The sequence below is a fragment of the Taudactylus pleione genome, unplaced genomic scaffold (assembly GCF_031769625.1).
Source record: "Taudactylus pleione unplaced genomic scaffold, aTauple2 ptg000015l, whole genome shotgun sequence".
In the NCBI taxonomy this organism is placed as follows: Eukaryota; Metazoa; Chordata; class Amphibia; order Anura; family Myobatrachidae; genus Taudactylus; species Taudactylus pleione.
In genome coordinates, this window is record NW_028284417.1 from 17,328,416 (window position 1) to 17,347,299 (window position 18,884).

The 18,884-nt window shown below is 44.5% G+C and overlaps 1 protein-coding gene across 3 annotated transcripts in view; it reads left to right on the forward strand.

Moving 5' to 3' along the window:
* CYB5R4 (cytochrome b5 reductase 4) overlaps positions 1–18,884 on the forward strand; it is a 217,597-nt gene that overhangs the window by 27,122 nt on the left and 171,591 nt on the right. For all 3 annotated transcript variants that reach the window (XM_088470543.1, XM_088470545.1, XM_088470555.1), the window contains one exon: positions 13,394–13,547. In XM_088470543.1, coding sequence (XP_088326669.1) covers positions 13,394–13,547 — 154 coding nt within the window. The remainder of the gene's footprint in view (positions 1–13,393; positions 13,548–18,884) is intronic.

The following is an 18,884-nucleotide window of genomic DNA, read 5'->3' on the forward strand; positions in this document are numbered from 1 at the left end:
GCCTCCCTTTGTTCCACCAGTGGCTCCTTGGGATTTAGCAGTGGTGCTTCGGGCTTTGCAGAGTCCTCCATTTGAACCTCTGGAGTCGGTGGAATTCAAGTGGATGACACTTAAGACTGTTTTTCTCCTGGCAATTGCTTCGGCCAGGAGAGTGTCAGAACTAGGCGCACTTTCTTGCCGTTCTCCTTTTCTGATTTTTCACCAGGACAGGGCAGTGCTTTGCACCTGTCCGGGTTTTCTTCCTAAGGTAGTATCTAAATTCCACATTAATCAGGAAATTGTTGTGCCGGCATTTCAGTCACCTGATCTCTCGGCTGGTGAGGTTTCCTTAGATGTTATCCGTGCTCTCAAAGTTTATATTGATCGTACTTGTTCCATTCGCAAATCTGATTATTTGTTCGTCCTCTTTGGTTTTCACAAGAGGGGTTGGCCTGCCAACAAAAAAACTTTGGCCTGTTGGCTTCGTTTGGTTATTTGTGAGGCTTATTCACAGGAGGGTTTACCTGTTCCAGCCTATGTCAAGGCTCATTCCACTCTGTCTGTGGGTCCCTCGTGGGCTGCTGACGTGGCGCCTCAGCTGTTCAGCTGTGTAAGGCGGCCACCAGGTCTTCCATAAGACTTTTCTACGGTTCTATAAGTTTGACACCTTCGCCTCTCTGAATGCATCCTTCGGGTGCCGAATTCTCCTTTCAGCACAGGAGCGTCCCCACCCTTAGTTGTACTGCTTTGGGACATCCCCCAAGGTCAACCCTCTATGGAACCTGAAGTAGAAAACAAGAGAACTTACCTTTGTTATCTCTGTTGCTACGAGGTCCATAGGGTCCACAGTGCGCCCGCCCTGACGCACCTGGCTTCATATGGGCTATGTGGCTGGTCACCGGTTTTCTGTCTCCCTTTCTGTGAGTATGGTTCTTCTGTGTTCCAGTCTTCCTTCTCTCTGTTTTTATCTCCTCCAGCCTTGGCTACTTACCAACTGGGGTGGCTGGGGCAGGGTATAGAGTAGGATGGACCCAGTGCATCCTGGGAGCAGCAAAGCTTTAACTGCGTGGTGCCCATGGATCCAGATCCAGCTATATCCCAAGGTAAACCCTGTGGACCCTATGGACCTTGTAGAAACAGAGGTAACAAAGGTAAGTTCTTACCATATCTCTTGTTTTCTAATTTTGACAGTGAATTCTAGATTTAGATTCGTATAGCTGATAGACGGTTATATTATCAGAATGTTTACATTCCTACGCCATTAAAGTAGGCAGCAAGTCCAGGGGTGGTGGATTTTGCAATGCAAAATTATTCTTCACTGTCATGGATCCCTGTATGATAACAAGTGCTAAGGTGTACATAATAGTGTTCCTTCCGAGAAGGGGGCGTGGTCATCGGAAAAGGGGGCGTGTCTATAAGATGCGTCCCCTTTTCGTCACTCTTGGGGGCGTGCCCGGCACTTACGGACACGCCGGGCAGCCCCCAAGCCCTGCAGACAGGGAGAATAGATGCCGGGCGCATGCGCCCGGCGTCTATTCTCCGGCGGTGACCGGGTCACCGCATGTTTCTCCACCCGCGGGACACTGCGTCCCGCGGGTGAGAACGGCTCCCGCAGGCTGTGAGGGCAGGGCGCTTTTTGCCCTCCTCCTGGAGGGCAGGGTGTTTTTTGCCCTCCAGAAGGAGGGCAGGGCGCCGCGCCCCGCTAAAACAGCCTAGCGGGAACGCTACATAATAGTAGTCCAGGGTTGGTCCTGCTTTGAGCAATTTTTAGTTAGAGGCACATGCAAGTAATATGTTTGCTTCTGATACTGTATATAGTTATTTGCTAACAGATTATAATATACTGTAGCAACCATGTTATAGAGATTATTTCAGTCATTCAAATCAGTCCCTGCCCAGTGGAGTTTACAATCTGTATTCCCTATACCATGGACACATATACACTAGTATAATTTGTTTGTCATAAGCCAGTTAACCTACCAGGTCAGAGGAATCCCATGCAAACGGTTATGGATTGATAGATCTACAGTAAAAAGGTAGATAATGTGTAGATAGACAACAGATGTTAGACAGGCAATAGGTCGACACATTAAAGGTCGACAGGGTCAAAATGTTGACTTGCATATGGTCAACACGTTTTTTTATCCCTAATCTTCACCCTAATCCTCCCCTTGGTGCCTAACCCTACCCTCCCTCCTGGTGGTTAACCCTAACCATCGAGGTAGGTGCCTGACCCAAACCGTCCCTTCTAGTGCCTAACCCTCCGGTAAGTGCCTAAACCTAACCCTAAAATACCCCCAAAAATTATGTGGCGACCATTTGCATGTCCACCTTTTGACCCTGTTGACCATTTGTACCTGTCGACCTTCTTACATGTCTACCTTCAGTGTGTCGACATATTATCCCTGTTGACCTTTTGTCCTGTTGACCTACTGACTCTCTAACATCTGGTGTCTATCTAGAGTGACATTGTCTACTTTATTACTGTAGATCTATAGACCGGATACCCATGCAAACACAGTGAGAAAATAAAAACACACATATAAAGCCTTGGTTCAGTATTTAACTCATGGCAATATCTTAGCCATCATTTGCAAAATCAACTACCATCAGTGGTTGACCATCTATGGTTTTGACCATCCACGGGCATCCCTAGTTTGTTTACAAATATAAGCCTGCAACATCCCTCTCCATTAATGAGTTTGCTACACAAATTTCTCAAACACTCCCATTTCTCAAGCAGTACACCTTATGAATGATCCCCCCTCTTGCAAACTTCTCTGGTATTTCTACCCATCATTGCATAACATTATGGGGTCAACATCACACGAATGCACGCTCCCGAGAAATGCGAGTTCTAATTAGATAGGCATATTTGCGGTACTTGCGAGGATGTGCGATTTTTATTTTCCTACAAAAAGTGACCTGGGAGAAGTGCATGAAAAAGTAGGGAGACCGACTGGAAACCAAAAAAGTGACCACTTTGTTTGCAGAATCATATAGAATGCTATTAGTAAGAATAAGGAAAGTACTGGAGATTTGTAAATGGTATCAAATGGCTGATTTATGCATTAAATTTTTTTTATAAAAAGCAAACTTTTTAGCTTAATCGCAAACGAATGAAAGGAAAATGCAAAAGAAAGTAGAAAAAGTGATTTTGTGGTAATTTGAGGCCACTTTAATTTATTTTTTTAAATGATCAAAAGTAATTATTATTTAATTAAATTTGGGTTGAATAAACTAACGAAAAAGTAGATTTGGGGCTAATTTGAGTCCAATTATTTTGTTTATAACCACAATAATGATATGGAATTTTTGGCCCAATTATTGCTAATTGAAAACTTCCAATTGCCTAATTAGTCATTAGTAGAGGTGTCCACTGGGTTTTGAAGCAAGTCCTGACATTTTTACCTCAAAATAAAGATTTTTTCCCTAATGTTTCACACTCTGAGGGGTGTGCACAATAAAACACGTATTTCATGTATAAAATCAGTTGCAAGTGTAGTTCCCTGTGCGAGTGGCTCGCAGGATCCGACTCGCTTCTAATTTGATTAACCCCTGATCGTTGTTACTTTTTTAGCGTTTTGTCTTCACTTTTTGATTGTTACCTTTGTTATTATTTTGTTGTTACCATGTATTTCTATAGGCAATACACTGTTTCCTTTCCATATCTATCTATGGTCCCTTTTCTGTGTTGATATCTATATTTTTTCTTCCTGCAATCCCCTACTGTATGTTATGTACCTTTGTAGAATGCCCCAGGTGGCTAATTCAGCTGGTACTTTCATCCCCCCACCCCCTTACCAATCAGCTGGAGCTCTTCTCATTTTATATATTTAGCTGTCTTTTCCCGGGGCCCTTAGCTTTATACCTGCCCGGTCACCAGGTTCTAGGTGGGCCACCGAGGATTTTTTTCACTGCTGAGGCCTGTGCAGCGCATCAGTTGGGCACTGCTAGAACCGGTTGTCCTCTTCTGAAAGCCTCTCCTGCCAGCTTTGATAAGCATGGCTGTCCAGGTCCTGCGGGCACCTGCGAGTGACTACAGCCAGATTCACCCTGGTGCCTGGTGAGTCTGGGGTTCAACTGGTGCCTGACCCCCTCTGTTTAAAGTGTCTCCCTGGCTCCACTGCTGCCCCCACTGTGGGCTCCATTTGACGTTGTGTCTGCTATGGTCCAAATTCCATTGTTTCCGTGCTGCGGAGGCTATCTTTATTTCTCCAAGTTATTGATTACAGGGATCTCACTCTGTATGATATAGGAGACTTCTCTCTGATTATCCGTACCTGCTGGCTCATATCCTAGTGCTGGAAAGACATATTGAGGCTGGTCCTGGTTTTTACCTGCAGCACATGCTGTCAATTATAATTATTTCTCATGCCTGTGGAGCTCCACTTGCTGACGCCACCCAAGTTCTTCATGTGTATCTAACCTATCACTTCCTGTGTGTTTCATTTGTATCTAACCATCATTTTTCTTGTTCCACCAACACAATCCTTTTTCTCTGTACTGGTGGACTGGGTCATCGGTATGACACGTTCTTTACATTTAGCCTTCTGTTTTCAGTTTTTGCTGGATCATGCCTCCTAAATGCTCTAGGGGGGGAGGGGGGTGTCTATCTCCTCCTGTGGTATTTGCCACTCAGAAGTTAGGCCCTGATTCAGAGCCGGACGCTCTGACAGAGCGCTCGCTCTGAATCAGGACCGTCCCTCTTACTTTTTGGAGCGGCCTCCTGGCCGGACGCATTGCTGTGGGTGACCACCCACAGCTATAGCGAGCGGCCAAAATGATGGTCGCGATGGTCAAGACCATCGCGACCATCGGGCTTGTGACGAGACCCTTGTGGTAGGGTCTCGTCTGCCGCAAGCCCTGGAGTGCTTTTGGCTCTATCAGAGCCAAAAGCACTCCCACTGACATCACTAGTGATGTCAGTGGGGCCGGCCCCAGACGGTAGGCGTTCCCATGGGAACGCCTCCGCCTGGGTAGCCACGCCCCCGGCACGCCCACCAAAGGGGACGCTCTGTCAAACACCATCGACAGCACGCCCCCTTTGGTGCGAGACCCATAACGACGGCTTGGCCGTCGTTATTTGGGTCTCGCGCATGCGCGCGACGGAGCCGGCTCCGTCGTGCGCATGCGCACTTGGGCAACATCGACCCGCTTGCGAGCGGGTCTGAATCAGGCCCTTAGTTCGTACTTCCCAGTTCATCCATTGGGATCTCGCCTGCAGCTGGCAGTCCTGGCTCGAAGGGGGCTTCTAGCCTCTTGTTGGATTTTGGCGTGGATCCTGATACCAATGCTCCTCTTGCAGTCAAGTCTCTCTGGCAGCTTTCAAGACTGATCTTACTCAAGACCTTACTGCCGATATTCGTGGGGTGAAATCTGAGCTTTCTGCTATCGGTACCCTTACGGATCATCTGGAACGTAAGCTGATGGAGCTGGTCGTTTCACATAACGACCTTATTTCTGCCCATGACCAGCAACTGTCGGAAATGGAGGCTATTGAAGACAAATTGACGGATATGGTGGATCGCTCTCGGAGAAATAATATCAAAATTCGGGACAGTCCTGACTCTAATTCAGAATTACTAAACTTTGTTATGACGCTCTTCCTCAAGTTGCTACCTAAAGTGGATGATAAAGACCTCATTATTGATCGTGTCCATCGTCTCCCCAGACCTAGGTCAATTTCAAGTTCTCTTCCAAGAGATACGCGTCTCAGTGTTAATTTTTTTACAGTCAAGGACCGTATTCTTCAAGCTGCTAGATATGCCGGGGAGTCTGATGTTATTAGAGTCCTACAACTTTTCCCAGACTTTTCTGCATTAACCATTTCTAAGCGTGGATCCTTGGCCCCCTATTACTTCTACTGTTCGTGCTCAGGAGATTCAGTGCCATTGGGGATTTCCAGTTAAATTGACTATCTGCCATGAGTGCTCATCGAATGTTGTTTCCTCACTGGATTCCGGGGTAAAGTTGTTGTCGGATTGGGACATTCCTGTTAAGCTGCCGACTGCTGCTCGGAAACATCCCTCTTATTGACCAGACAGCTCTACAACCTGAATGTTTCTCATATCTACGTTTGTATTTCTACCTTCTTGGACTATGCTGGACTTTGCCCATTCTTATACGTATCTTTTTGCAGATTCTTCTGGCCCTTCCTGGAAAACATATGTTACCGTGTTGGCTGTATTTATTACCTCTGCTTTTGTAAATTTATTTACTTGTTTTTTATATTTCCTAATTAACATAGATTGGCACTATTCTCTTTTTATAAACAGAAAGCTGATGTGGTGGTTCTACAGCAGACCCTAGAGGCCCACCAGTCTTTCAAGATCATCATTACCCTCTTGGTTATTTGAGAATGGCCTCATTAAACGTAATATTGTGGCTATTTTTTTTTGTAGTTCTGATTCTTTTGATCTCTATTCTCAAGTATTAGATAGGAGTGGTCGCTATCTCATTCTGACTGGGCTGTTGTAGGACAGGTGGGTTACCTTGGTATCAATTTATGCCCCAAACTCTAACCAAGTTCCATTTCTTAGGAAAGTTTGCTTAAATATTCAAAAAGTTTGGCAGGGTTCCCTTATTTTGTTAGGTGATTTTAATTTGCTACCAGATCTCAAACTTGATAAATTCCACCCACTAAGGCCTCCCTTAATCCCAGCCCCTCTTTGGCATTTTGTAATCTTCTGACGGAATTCGATTTATATGATGTATGGCGGATTCAGAATCCGACGGCATGAATATACATATATTTCTCCCATTCTTAATTCATATTCCCGCACAGATCTCCTGTTATTAGATAAATGGACATTACAGCATTCTGGCTCGCTGGATATATTGCTTATTTCTGACCATGCCCCAGTATTATGGTCATAGAAAATATCCAAGTATTGTATGCCCCCTCGCCAGTGAAGATTATGTCGAAACCTTGTGACGGACTCTCTCACAAAACAATCTATTGCTGATAGCTTGTTGCTACATCAGAGTACTAATTGTCCCTCTAATACTTCCACTTTGCCCTTTTGGTGTGCCCTGAAGGCAGTTGTCCGTGGGTATGCTATTCAGGCTGGAGCCAGACTATCCCAGCAAAATAGGCAATTACAGTTAGATTTAGAAACTAAACTCAAAGCTTTGAAGGATCGTAACCAACTCTATCCCTCTTCTGATCTACGCAAAGAGGTCTCCTACGTTTTGGAGCCAACTACAAAAGCTCAATCCGCCTTAAATAGGTTGCGAGAGAAGTTTACTTGGCGGGAAGTAAGATTGATATATTGCTAGTTTGCAAATTGTGTACCCAGCAGGCTAAAAATATTTAAATATATCCTTTCCCCATCTTGCGAGAAGGTTGCTAATCCATCCAGGATTGCAAACCAGTTCGCCAGTTGTTATTCTCATCTCATCTCTCTCTTGACTTCTACTCCTCAACCTTCTTCTATAGAATTTTTCTTATCTGGTATTGGCTTGCTTTCTTTGACTGCGGACCAACTCTCTGATTTAAATGCACCTTGGTCCTCACAAGAGGTGGAGATGGCGATAAAGTCCCTTCAATGAGGAAAGGTCCCAGGACCCTATGGTTTTAAAATTAACTTTTATTTGACATTTCAAGCGCATTTAGGGCCTGATTCAGACCCGCTCGCAAGTGGGCCGATGTTGGCCCAGTGCGCATGCGCACGATGGAGGCGGCTCCATCGTGCGCATGCGCGAGACCCGGATAGCAACGGGCAAGCCGTCACTCCGGGTCTCGCTATAAAGGGGGCGTGCTGTCGATGTTGAGTGACAGCACGCCCCCTTTGGTGGGCGGGCCAGGGGCGTGGCTGCCCAGACGTAGGCGTTCCCATGGGAACGGCTACCGTCTAGGGCCGGCTTCACTGACATCACAAGTGATGTCAGTGGGTGGACTTCTTGCTCTGTAAGAGCAAGAAGTCCACTTGGACTTGCGGCAACGAGACTCTACCACAAGGGTCTCGTCGTAAGTCCGATGGTCGCGATTGTCTTGACCATCGCGACCATCATCCTGGCTGCTCGCACTAGCTGTGGGTGGTCACCCACAGCTATGCGAGCGGCCAGGAGGCCGCTCTAAAAATACAATAGGCGGGCACTGATTCAGAGCGAGCGCTCTGAAATAGCGTCCGGCTCTGAATCAGGCCCTTAGTTTCTGAATGCTAGAAGCTCATGTGGTGACTATTCCTAAACCAGGGAAGGATCCATATTATTGTCAGAATTATTGTCCAATTGCACTCCTTAATGGAGATGTTAAACTCTATGCCAATTCTTACTCCACTTCTTCCTTCGTTGATTCACCCTGATTAGTTTGGGTTTGTGTCCGGGAGACGGGCCTCAGGTAATCTTGTAGGGCATTCAATTTATTGAATTTGGGTCCTATATCTAATTCTGGTTTTCTTCTACTCTCTCTCGATGTAGAAAAAGCCTTTGATAGGTTGAATTCACTGTATATGCGCTCAGTTCTGATGAGATTCGATTTTGATGGCCACATTTTCATCTATTCTTGCTCTATAGCTCCTCGTCTGCAATGGTGTTCAGTAATGGCTTTCTCTCTGACATGTTTCCCATCTCTAATGGTACTAGACAAGGGTGTCCCCTTTCCCCTCTAGTATTTGTATTAGCTATCGAGCCATTGGCAGCTAGGCTTCGAGCGGACGCGTCTTTCCCTGGAGTTACTTTTGGCTTAACGACTCACAAGCTTTGCCTCTTTGCTGACGATGTTCTTCTTTTTGTGTCTAACCCCCTGCTTTCATTGCCTCATTTGCATGATGTCTTAGATAAGTATAGCACTGCCTCATACTATAAGCTTAACACGAATAACACTGACTCATTACCTGTTAATCTTCCGAGTTCTGTGGTTTCCTCTCTATGCTCTCAATTTTCTTATAACTGGCGAATTTCTTTTATTCAATATCTAGGCATTTATATCCCTCCTGATTCTTCCCGGATTGTTGATGTAAATTTCCAACCGGTGCTTGACCGTTTGATGGGCGTATACTGAATCTTGGTTGTCCTACGAGATTTCCTGGCTAGGTCGTTTAGCAGCATTTTGAGATGACTTTACTCCCCAAACTTATGTATCTCTGCCGCACAATCCTGTTCCACGTCCCAAATATTTGGAAAAATGTAATTCCATCTTGCCCCGTTACCTTTGGAGGAATCGCCCATCAAAATTGTCACGGTCCCGTATGATTCTCCCTCGGCCTCAGGGTAGTTTGGCTCTTCCCGATTTACCTAATTATTTGGAGGCATGTTGCTTAGCACAGTTGCAGGACTGAGCTAAGCGACATGCCCACCTGCTTCTAACTGCTTTGTGCCTCTTGAACAATCATGCTTTCCAGAGTTTACGCTGATTGATTTAGATTGATTTATTATTGATGCCTAAACACCTCCGTCCCTGCACTACTATGGTGTTTCCGTCTATTATAACCTCGCTTTCTGTTTGGGATAAATTTGTTTCCTCTGTTGAGAAAATGTCCCTCTTCTACTCTGCCCTTTCTCTTAAATTGATCCCAAATCTTAATACAGTACAGGTTGAGTCTCCCATATCCAAATACTCCGAAATACGGAATAATTTTGGCATGACTGAGATAATGAGACCTTTGATTTTTGATGGTTCAATGTACACAAACTTTGTCTAAGGCACAAATGATTAAAAATAATGTATAAAATTCCCTTCAGGCTGTGTGTATAGGGTGTATATGAAACATAAATTAATTTCATTTCTGTACACAAACTTTGCTTGAGCCACAAAATTATTGAAAATATTGTATAAAATATCTTGCAGGCTGTGTGTATAAGGTGTATATAACACATAAATGCATTATGTATGTATATTGGGGTCCCATTCCCAAGATATTTCATTATGATATGCAAATATTCCAAAATACGGAATATTCCGTTATCCAAAATACCCCTGGTCCCAAGCATTTTGGATATGGGAGACTCAACCTGTATATCATTATGGAACTCCAGGGACCTTAATACCTTGGGGGATATTATGGATGGTGGTACCCTACTGCCATTTTCTACTCTACAAAGCCATTACTCTCCCTTTCACTGAAATGTTTCGTTACCTTCAAATTCAACTCTGGTTTATTAGTGCGGTACGCCCTCTAGGACCAATACATCCACCCCGTAATGATATATGGTCTCAGCTCAACCAAGGGGGAGTTAAGGGGAGTATTTCCTTTTGCTAATAATTGCTTTTGGGATTATGTTGTTAAATCTGCCGCTCAAGTCTGTTGGGAATCAGATTTGGATCATTCTATTTCTGATGCCCAGTGGTCTAAAATCTATACTATAGCCCATATTCAAGTAGACGTGAAAATTCGGAAAGGTTTCGACTGTCCGAATTTCTGCCTACATCGCCAGTTTCAGACGCGAAAACTTTTGGTGCACGTCCCCATTTTTCGTCCTTTTCAATTCCAAACCAAGTGAAAACGGAAAGCGGCGAATGCGGAACAGGCAGAAAGTACTGTCAGAAGTGGGGAAATCAGTCTGTACCCCCAGAAAAGATGCACTAACATAGAGAATCAATGTAAATGTGTACGAATAGCCCTAATAAAAGTGTTTGGGGTACTTAAGTAGTTTACATTTTTTGTTATTAGCATCTTTGCAAAAGTGCTGAAGAATGGCATAAAGCAGTACTTTTTGGTGAAAATAAGTAGTCCAGTCAAATTTGGGGTACTTGAAAATGGGTCCTAGCATATTTTTATGTCTGTAAAGTGAACTTTTAAAAAAACTTGAAAAAGCACCCACAAACATGCACCTGCAATCTCAAAAACACTTGGCCCCTTCTTACAGCACCCCAAGTTGTCCCCCGACTTTTTTACTTTTTCGCCCCCAAAACAAAAGTACTTTTTTGGGGTCTTCTGAGGTAATTTTTTTTACATTTTTTTGCTGATTTGTTCTTTGGGGGCTGTCACAAGTGTTCTGGGTGGTTTCACCATGTTTGCACCCCAAAATAAAGATTTTGCATTTCTTTTCACCTGCTCTTCATAGCCAAATCTTTTTCGCCTATTATATTGCATTGATTATCCGCTTAGGCGAAATCGTCCTGGAATTGAATATGGAGATACTTTGAAAACAGGCGGAAAGTCCGAATCTGCAGAAACTTTTCGCCAAGCAGCACTTTCCTCCGCTAATTGAATATGGCCCTATGTCTTTTCAATTGTCAAGATGTATGAACCACGTTGAAATGCATGTTAAATTGTTAAATAGATAGTACCTCACTCCTGACAGTTTGCATACTTTCTGGCCATCCTGTACTAAGTTTTGCTGGCGGATTTGTGGAGAAGTAGGCCATATTTTCCATGTCTTTTGGTCTTGTTCCATTCTTCGTTCATTTTGGTTGGAAGTATTTACCCTGATTAATAAAGTGTTTGGGTTGTCTCCTTCTTCATCCCCTTCTTTAGCTCTGTAACATATATTCCCACCCGAGGTTCAGTCTTACCAGAGCTATGTATTGGACCATATTTGTATTGTGGCACAAGCTGCGTTGGCTCAACACTGGAAACAACCACTCATCCCCCTCCCTCTATCAAAGGTGTTCCATAAAGTACATTTCCATTTCTTAATGGACACCGAATATATTCCCTATTCCTCTATTTACCGCCAAATCCCGACAGCGGCATCCCGGCAGAGGAGGAAATCCCGATCGTCCAAAGTAAGTATTGTCTAACCTAATTCTACCCCCTAACCCTAAACCCTAACCCTCCCTTAGGGGTGCCTAATCCTAACCTTCCCCCCAGTGCCTAAACCTAACCCCCCCCTTCCCCGTCGCCTAAACCTAAGTCCCACGGGGGGTGCCTAAAGCTAACCCCCCCTTCCCCATGCCTAAACCTAACCTCCCGGGGGGGTGCCTAACACTAATTCCCCCCGGGAATCCTAAAACTAAACCCCAAAACTAAACCCTGGTTATCCGCGCCCGGCGTCCCTTCGATCGGGATGCTGTGCGCCGGACTCCCGGCATCGGTAAAATGACAGGCGTCTAGATTTAGATGCCTGTCATTTAACCCTCGCCGGGATTAAGCAGTCGGGAAGCCGGCTGTCTGGATTAGATCCGCCGGCTTCCCGACTGCATACCGGCAGGAGTAAGTGACTGATGAGGAGGGCACACTATTTATTAATAATCCTTCTTTGTCTGATCCTTTACCACTTCTTCTGATTGATATGCTCTTCAGAGAAGTGTTTTGTAATTTATTTTCTTGTTATTGTGTTCCATTTTGTATTTTATCTCTTATTTGTACAGTCTTGTTTATTGAATATTTTGCTGCACTTTCTATTATAGTGTGTATCCCTGATGTTTTTTCTTGCCCCATTCCCCTCTTTTTTTTGTTCTGTACCCTTCCCCTTTTATATTTTGAATAAAATAATAAATACTATTGATGATAATAAAGAAATATAGCACTGAGTATATTGTTTTACAAACCCACCACTTAACAAAAGTACTTCTAGCTTCTTCTGTGCAAAACCCAACCAAAATCATTTATACACAGTAGCACGCCAGAATGCCTGAAACAAATCAAGCATATATATCGTCATTAAAAGGAAAGTGCTTGACTATGGGCCTGATTCAGACCCACTCGTGAGCGGCTGTCCGCTCGCAAGTGGGTCGATGGTCTGCACTGCGCATGCGCACGACGGAGGGAGCTCCGTCGTGCGCATGCACGAGACGCGACGAGCGAAGGACTTTCCTTCGCTCGTAGTGTCTGATCAAAGGGGGCGTGCTGTCGATGTTGATTGACAGCACGGCCCCTTTAGTGGGCGTGCCGGGGGCGTGCCTGCCTGACGGAGGCGTTCCCAAGGGAACGCCTACCGTCAGAAGCCGGCCCCACTGACATCACTAGTGATGTCAGTGGGAGTGATTTTGGCTCTGATAGAGCCAAAATCACTCCTGGCCTTGCGGTTGAGAAACTCAACCGCAGGCTTCTGCTCGCAGTGGCGATGGTCGCGATGGTCAAGACCATCGCAACCATCATCCTGCACGCTCGTATATGCTGTGGGTGGTGACCCACAGCTATACGAGCGTCCAGGAGGACGCTCCATATTTATGGAGGTGGGCCCTGATTCAGAGCGAGCGCTCTGGTCAGAGCGTCCGGCTCTGAATCAGGGCCTATATCCTGACATTCTATAATAAAAGGAAAACTTTTAAACAGATGAAGTTTATGCAGTTTTTCTCACAGGTTTTGCAACATCAAAGCTTTTTGAGGCATCTGCAAGTTTTTGATCTTGAAAAAAGTTGCACGAGGTACAAAAGCTAAACATGCTACTTATTGCATTTATTTCTCAATATCTCATTATGTACAGTAACAGAGGTATTTATTGTTACACATTAGTTTGCTTTTGTTCATATTTTTCTTTTTAGTATTCATTTTTAATTTTTACATAAATTTTATTTTTTTAGATTCCATTGAAGCCTGGGAGGAGTCTGATGGATTGGATTAAAGTGAAAAGTAGTGGCAAAGACTTAACAGGCCTAAGAGGAAAGTTAATAGAAGTAACAGAAGAGGAACTTGCAAGGCACAATACAAAGACCGACTGCTGGATATGTATTAGAGGTAAGTGTTTATATAATAGATGTTCTAGAAATATGCATTAAGAATGCAATTGTTTAAGTTTTCAGATCCCCATGGTACTACATTACCTTCCTGTCTTTTATGTAAAATCAGATCAGGGTAGAAACTTGTCAGGGCTACTTTAAGACATTAGTGGGCCCAGGGCAAAGATCACGTTATTTCCCTGTGTAAATCATGAGAAACCCTGCTGCTATATCACAAACGTAAAGTGTCTCAAGTGTGTTCAAAAGCTAAAATGTTTTAGTTGGTATGTTATTACTGTGTGATGGTATTTTATTACTGTGTGATGTTTTTGTCTTATTTAGAGAAACATTAATAATGTAGATTTTTGGATAGTTTTGCAGCATGAGCAAAGTTTATAGGTACAGTCCTGTTATAAAATTACCCCTATTGTTATGGATAGGAAAAATAGGGATATGGAATGTTGCAAATGAAACTACTAATAGGGAATGTCCATCCCTGAATATTAAAAATAAAAATGTTGGTGAGGTAATAAAAGGTAATAAAAATGTTAATGATGGGTAAAGGAGAAGGTTGGGATGGAAGTACAAGTAAATAGGAAATGCCTATTTCTGTATCAGAGTATAACATCTTATGGGCAGTGTGCTTGTGACACAAAGATATGCACAGGTTTCTATGACAACGTCCGCTGATTGGCTAAGAGCAGCAGGACTTTTAGCCAACCATGGCTATTGTGCAGGAAACCACGAGTGAGACCTGTCAGTTGGGCAGAGCTAAACTGTACACACAGTATAGCTGTCCGTGGGGTTCGGGACAATCGTTGTTGTTTTTTTTTTTTAAGAAGACCGGATTCTACATGGAGAAGAAGACCGACCAGCACCAGGGAGTAGGTAAGTGTGTAGTGTGAGTGAATGTGTAATAAAGTGTTAAAACATACAGTACGATGTCTGTGTCATGTTTTTTTTTTGGTGCCAGCGGCCTGCTGGCACTTGTGGTTCTACAAGTGCTGTCTGTAAGGCTTGCTGGGACCTGTACTTCCACTGTGAAGAACATTATAAGTACTATATTTAACCCATTACCTCTGCACCCACCACCACCAGGGATTCAGGAAGAGCCTCGGGAGGGGGACCACGATTCTATACACTATCGGAAAACATGGTTCAGTCAAACACGAGTCTTTTATGTAAATTTGTGTGTTTGTTTGGGAAAGACCCCATGTGTCCAAGTGTTGCACAGTGTTTCAGTCTCAGACAAACACTATTCTTAGTAAATGTACCCCTTAAAGTCTGAATCCATATACGAGGAGATTAATAGGTCCTCAAATAGCCAATGTGCATTAAACAGTTCTGAATCTTGCTTAACAGAACTTGGTTAGTTTACATCAGAGTCAGTAAAGTGGATATTGTCACAAAGAATCTCAAAGGCATTCCCTGCACTGTGCCACTGATTTCCTGGAGTGTTATCTCTTCTTGTCATTTTAAGTGGCCAGTGTGAGGTCTGTATCTCATCATGAAAACAAATTACAGACAATAATAATAATACCAATAATAGTGAAATAAAGTACACAGTCACTTACAGTAAGTTGTAGAGGACTGTGAGTGTAGTGGCTGTGTAATACCACTAAGTGGAGGTTAGAGTACAGGGACTCCACTTCCTTGTGCATCCTCTCACTACTTTCTCTGCTGTTTTTAGGGAACGGAAACCCAGAGGTATCAAACTGTGCTCACAGGTCTCCAAGTTCAAGTCTGTAGCATCCTTACATGTGTTATTGGTGGCGACTTACTTAGGAGATCATAGTTTTGCTTGTGTTTATAGAGTATATAACATGTTGCCAATAAAATAAGTTCACTATTGCCTGAATGTGTAGTAGAGGATGGTGTTCAGCAATATAAACTGATAATAAAAGCTCTAATCGGCATTATAATAGAAAAATACAGTTAATTGCAAAAGTGTTCACCCAATAAAAGGTCAAAAGATCTGTGTATTACATATGATACTCAGACAGTATTTTTATTTAGAATCAGTAGGCTCGTAGAGTAACATTTCAAACTCATAATTCATTATTTGTCTGCAGATTTTTAAAAAAAAAATAAAAAACTGAAAAGTATTAAACTGAAAAGTATTAAACCCATTTATTTGATAGTATTCAGTCAGGTTTACTTTGGATAATTGGGATTAAGTGAACAAGAAGTAGGACCTCTCTCTTACTTCCCTTTGGGATGCGTTTCAGCTTACATTTGGCCTTTTGTCAATGCGGGCATTGATAAATTTCTCCATGTGTGAAGACTTTGGTTCTCGCACCTTCTCTTTTTTCTGTTTTCATCTTACTCCATAGGGGACACAGGATTTATAGGTATACGGGTATAGGTTGGTGGGTTGGAGTCTGGGCATCACATAGTTTAAACTTGTTCTCCATAGCCCAGGCTCCCTTCCCCCCCTATACCCCGCCCCCAGCCACAGGCACTTCAGTTTTATGTTGGTGCCTGCAGCAGCGGCACACTGTGTAAGCTGTGCAAGCTTAATTTGTTTTCACTTTAATGTTATCTTTAGTTTATTTATATTTATACTGAGTATGCAGCGCTTAGCTTCTTGAAGGGCATCCGCGTTGCCGCTCCATCACCCCAGCGGCCGCAGCGCTGGCAGCTGGGTCAACGTTTTTGGCTGGAGCTCCAGACCCATCAGTCGCTGGGCCAAGGAAGATGGCCTCACTTCAGGTACCCGCAGGAATAAGCTTTTGTCTCTCGTAGAGCATATCCGTGATTAGGTGTCTTATCTTAGGAAAGCGGCTTTAGACACTGGTATACTAAATTTCAAGGTTTCGGCCTCTTTAGTGTCAGCTAGAAAGGCCCTCTGGCTTTATTCCTGACTCTAACAAGGCCTTCGAAGCTCTTCCCTTTTCAGGGGAATTTTTTTTTTGGTCCGGAGTTGGACAAAATTGTAGCTAAAGTGGTTGCATCTAAGACAGCTTTCTCCCTTCTGGCGCAGCCCCTAGGTCGCGATCTTAACTCCTTGTCGTTCTCTAGGTACCAAGGTTCCTTCTCTAAAAGTTCTAAACTAGCAGGTAAACAACCCTGGTCTACCAGACGCCCGGCTTCTAAGCCAGCCGACAAGCCTGCTGCATGACGGGGTGGGCCTCCACCTGGGGGACACCAGCGTGGGAGGCCAGCTTATTTTCTGAAATTTGGAAGACGACCACGGAGGACGTCTGGGTAAGAGCGGTAATCTCCCAAGGATACGCATTGACCATTCAGGAGTATCCTCCGACCCATTTTTTTCCACAGGTCTTCCTTTGGATCAGGAGAAAGCAAGGAGCCTTGAGGGAATCCATTCTCTCTCTACTAGCCTCCAGGGTAATTGTTCTGGTTCCCTCATCTCAGCGAGGCACAGGTTTCTATGCCCGTCTCTTTCTCTTTCGGAAGCCGAACGGTTCCTTCTGACCGATTCTCAATCTGAAGACCCTCAACAAGTACTTGAGGATTCCCAAGCTCCGAATGGAATCTTTTTTTCTCCATTATAATAGCTATGTAGTCTGGGGTTCTTCATGGCCTTCCTAGACATCCAAGATGCCTATTTGCATGTACCCATCCATCTCAGTCACCAACGGTTCCTCAGATTTGCGGCACAGGAGGAACATTTCCAGTTTTGTTCTTTGCCATTTGAACTTTCCACGGTTCCTTGTGTCAAGGTGGCTCATCTTTGGAGCAGGGGAATCCGAATACTTCCCTATCTGGACGATTTGCTTCTCCTTGCCCAGTCTCCGGAGGTTCTCAAGGAACACGTTCGGGTCACGGTGGACCTTCTCCAGGTTCACAGATGGGTCATCAATTGGAAGAAATCCTCTCTGACTCCATCTCAGGAGATGGTGCATTTGGGGGCCTTGCTGGACTCCAAAGTTCAGTGTGTGTTCCTCCCAGCAGACAGAATTTGGGACTTACAGACCAAAATTAGTTTATTTCTGCATCATCACCAAGTGTCCATACACTCTTGCATGCAGATTCTGGGCTCTTTAGTCTCCACCTTCGAGTATGCCCAATTTCATTTCCAGCCTCTCCAGTTGGGTATTCTAGCCCTGTGGAACAAATCCCATCTACAGCTCAGGTGTCGGATGATTGTTCTCTCTCAGCAAGTGCATAATTCCCTTTTGAGGTGGCTCCAGGAGTCCCATCGGACCAGCGGATGTCCCTTTTTGAATTCAGGACCTTTTCACCAACGATGTAAGTGTTCGGGGGTGGGGGGCAGTGTCCTGTCAGCAGACTTTTTAGGGTCAGTGGTCTGCTCAAGAGAGCCAATTGTTGATCAACATTCTGGAGTGCCGGCCGTTAACAGAGCTCTTTGTCTGGCTTTGCATTTCCTCCGTTGTCGTACAGTCCAACCAACGAGATGGCTGTTGCCTACATAAACCAGTAATGTGGCACTCGCAGTCACGCCACTATGAGGGAAGTCAGTCACATTCTCCTGTGGACGAAAAGGCATCTTCTTACTGTGTTGGTGGTTTAAGTTCCTGGAGTGCAAAATTGGAAAGCGAATGTCTTAAGCCTCCAGGTCCAGGACAAATGTACCCTACATGTGAATGTCTTTCAACTCCTGGTCCTTCGCTGGGGCTTGATGGACATCGACATGTAGGAATCTCGGCACAATTGCCAGGTTCTGAAGTACTGCTTATGCATCAGAGATCCGGAGGCCTTTCTGGTGGACGCCTTGGCGGTTCAGTGGACTTTCCTGCCACTGTACATCTTCCCTCCAATCTCTCTGATTCCGTGGGTCCTCTGCTAGTTGAAGTTGGAGGGCGGCACGGTGATACTAGTAGCTCCTGATTGGCTGCGAAGCACTTGGTATGTGGATCTTCAGGGCTTATCCGTCGACGCTCCTCTGAGTCTTCCACTGCAGCCAGATCTTCTGTCTCAGGGCCCGAGCTTTCATCCAGATCTGGCCCGTCTGTCTTTCTTGAGAGCTAAGAGGTTCTCCAGGTCAGTTATTAACACTATGCTTAATGCCCGTAAGCCCTCTTCAGCTAGAATTTAACATTGGGTTTGGAGGTCTTACTTTGACTGGTGTTTGGCTAGGAATCTTAACCCCAGGTCATTCCGACTCTCTCGAATTCTCTCCTTTTTGCTGGCGGGGCTGGATTTGTGCCTCGCCTTGCTTCAATAAGAGTGCAGGTTTCAGCCCTTTTCTTTCAGAGACAGATTGCGCTGTTACCTGATGTACAGACTTTTTTTCAGGTTGTCCTCCAAGTATTCTTAGGGCCCTTCAGTCTTCGCCTTTTGAGCCATTAGACACAGTGGAAATTCTTACCTGGAAGACTGTCTTCCGTTTTGCCATAGCGTCTGCTCGGCGGGTGTTGGGCTTGAGCACATT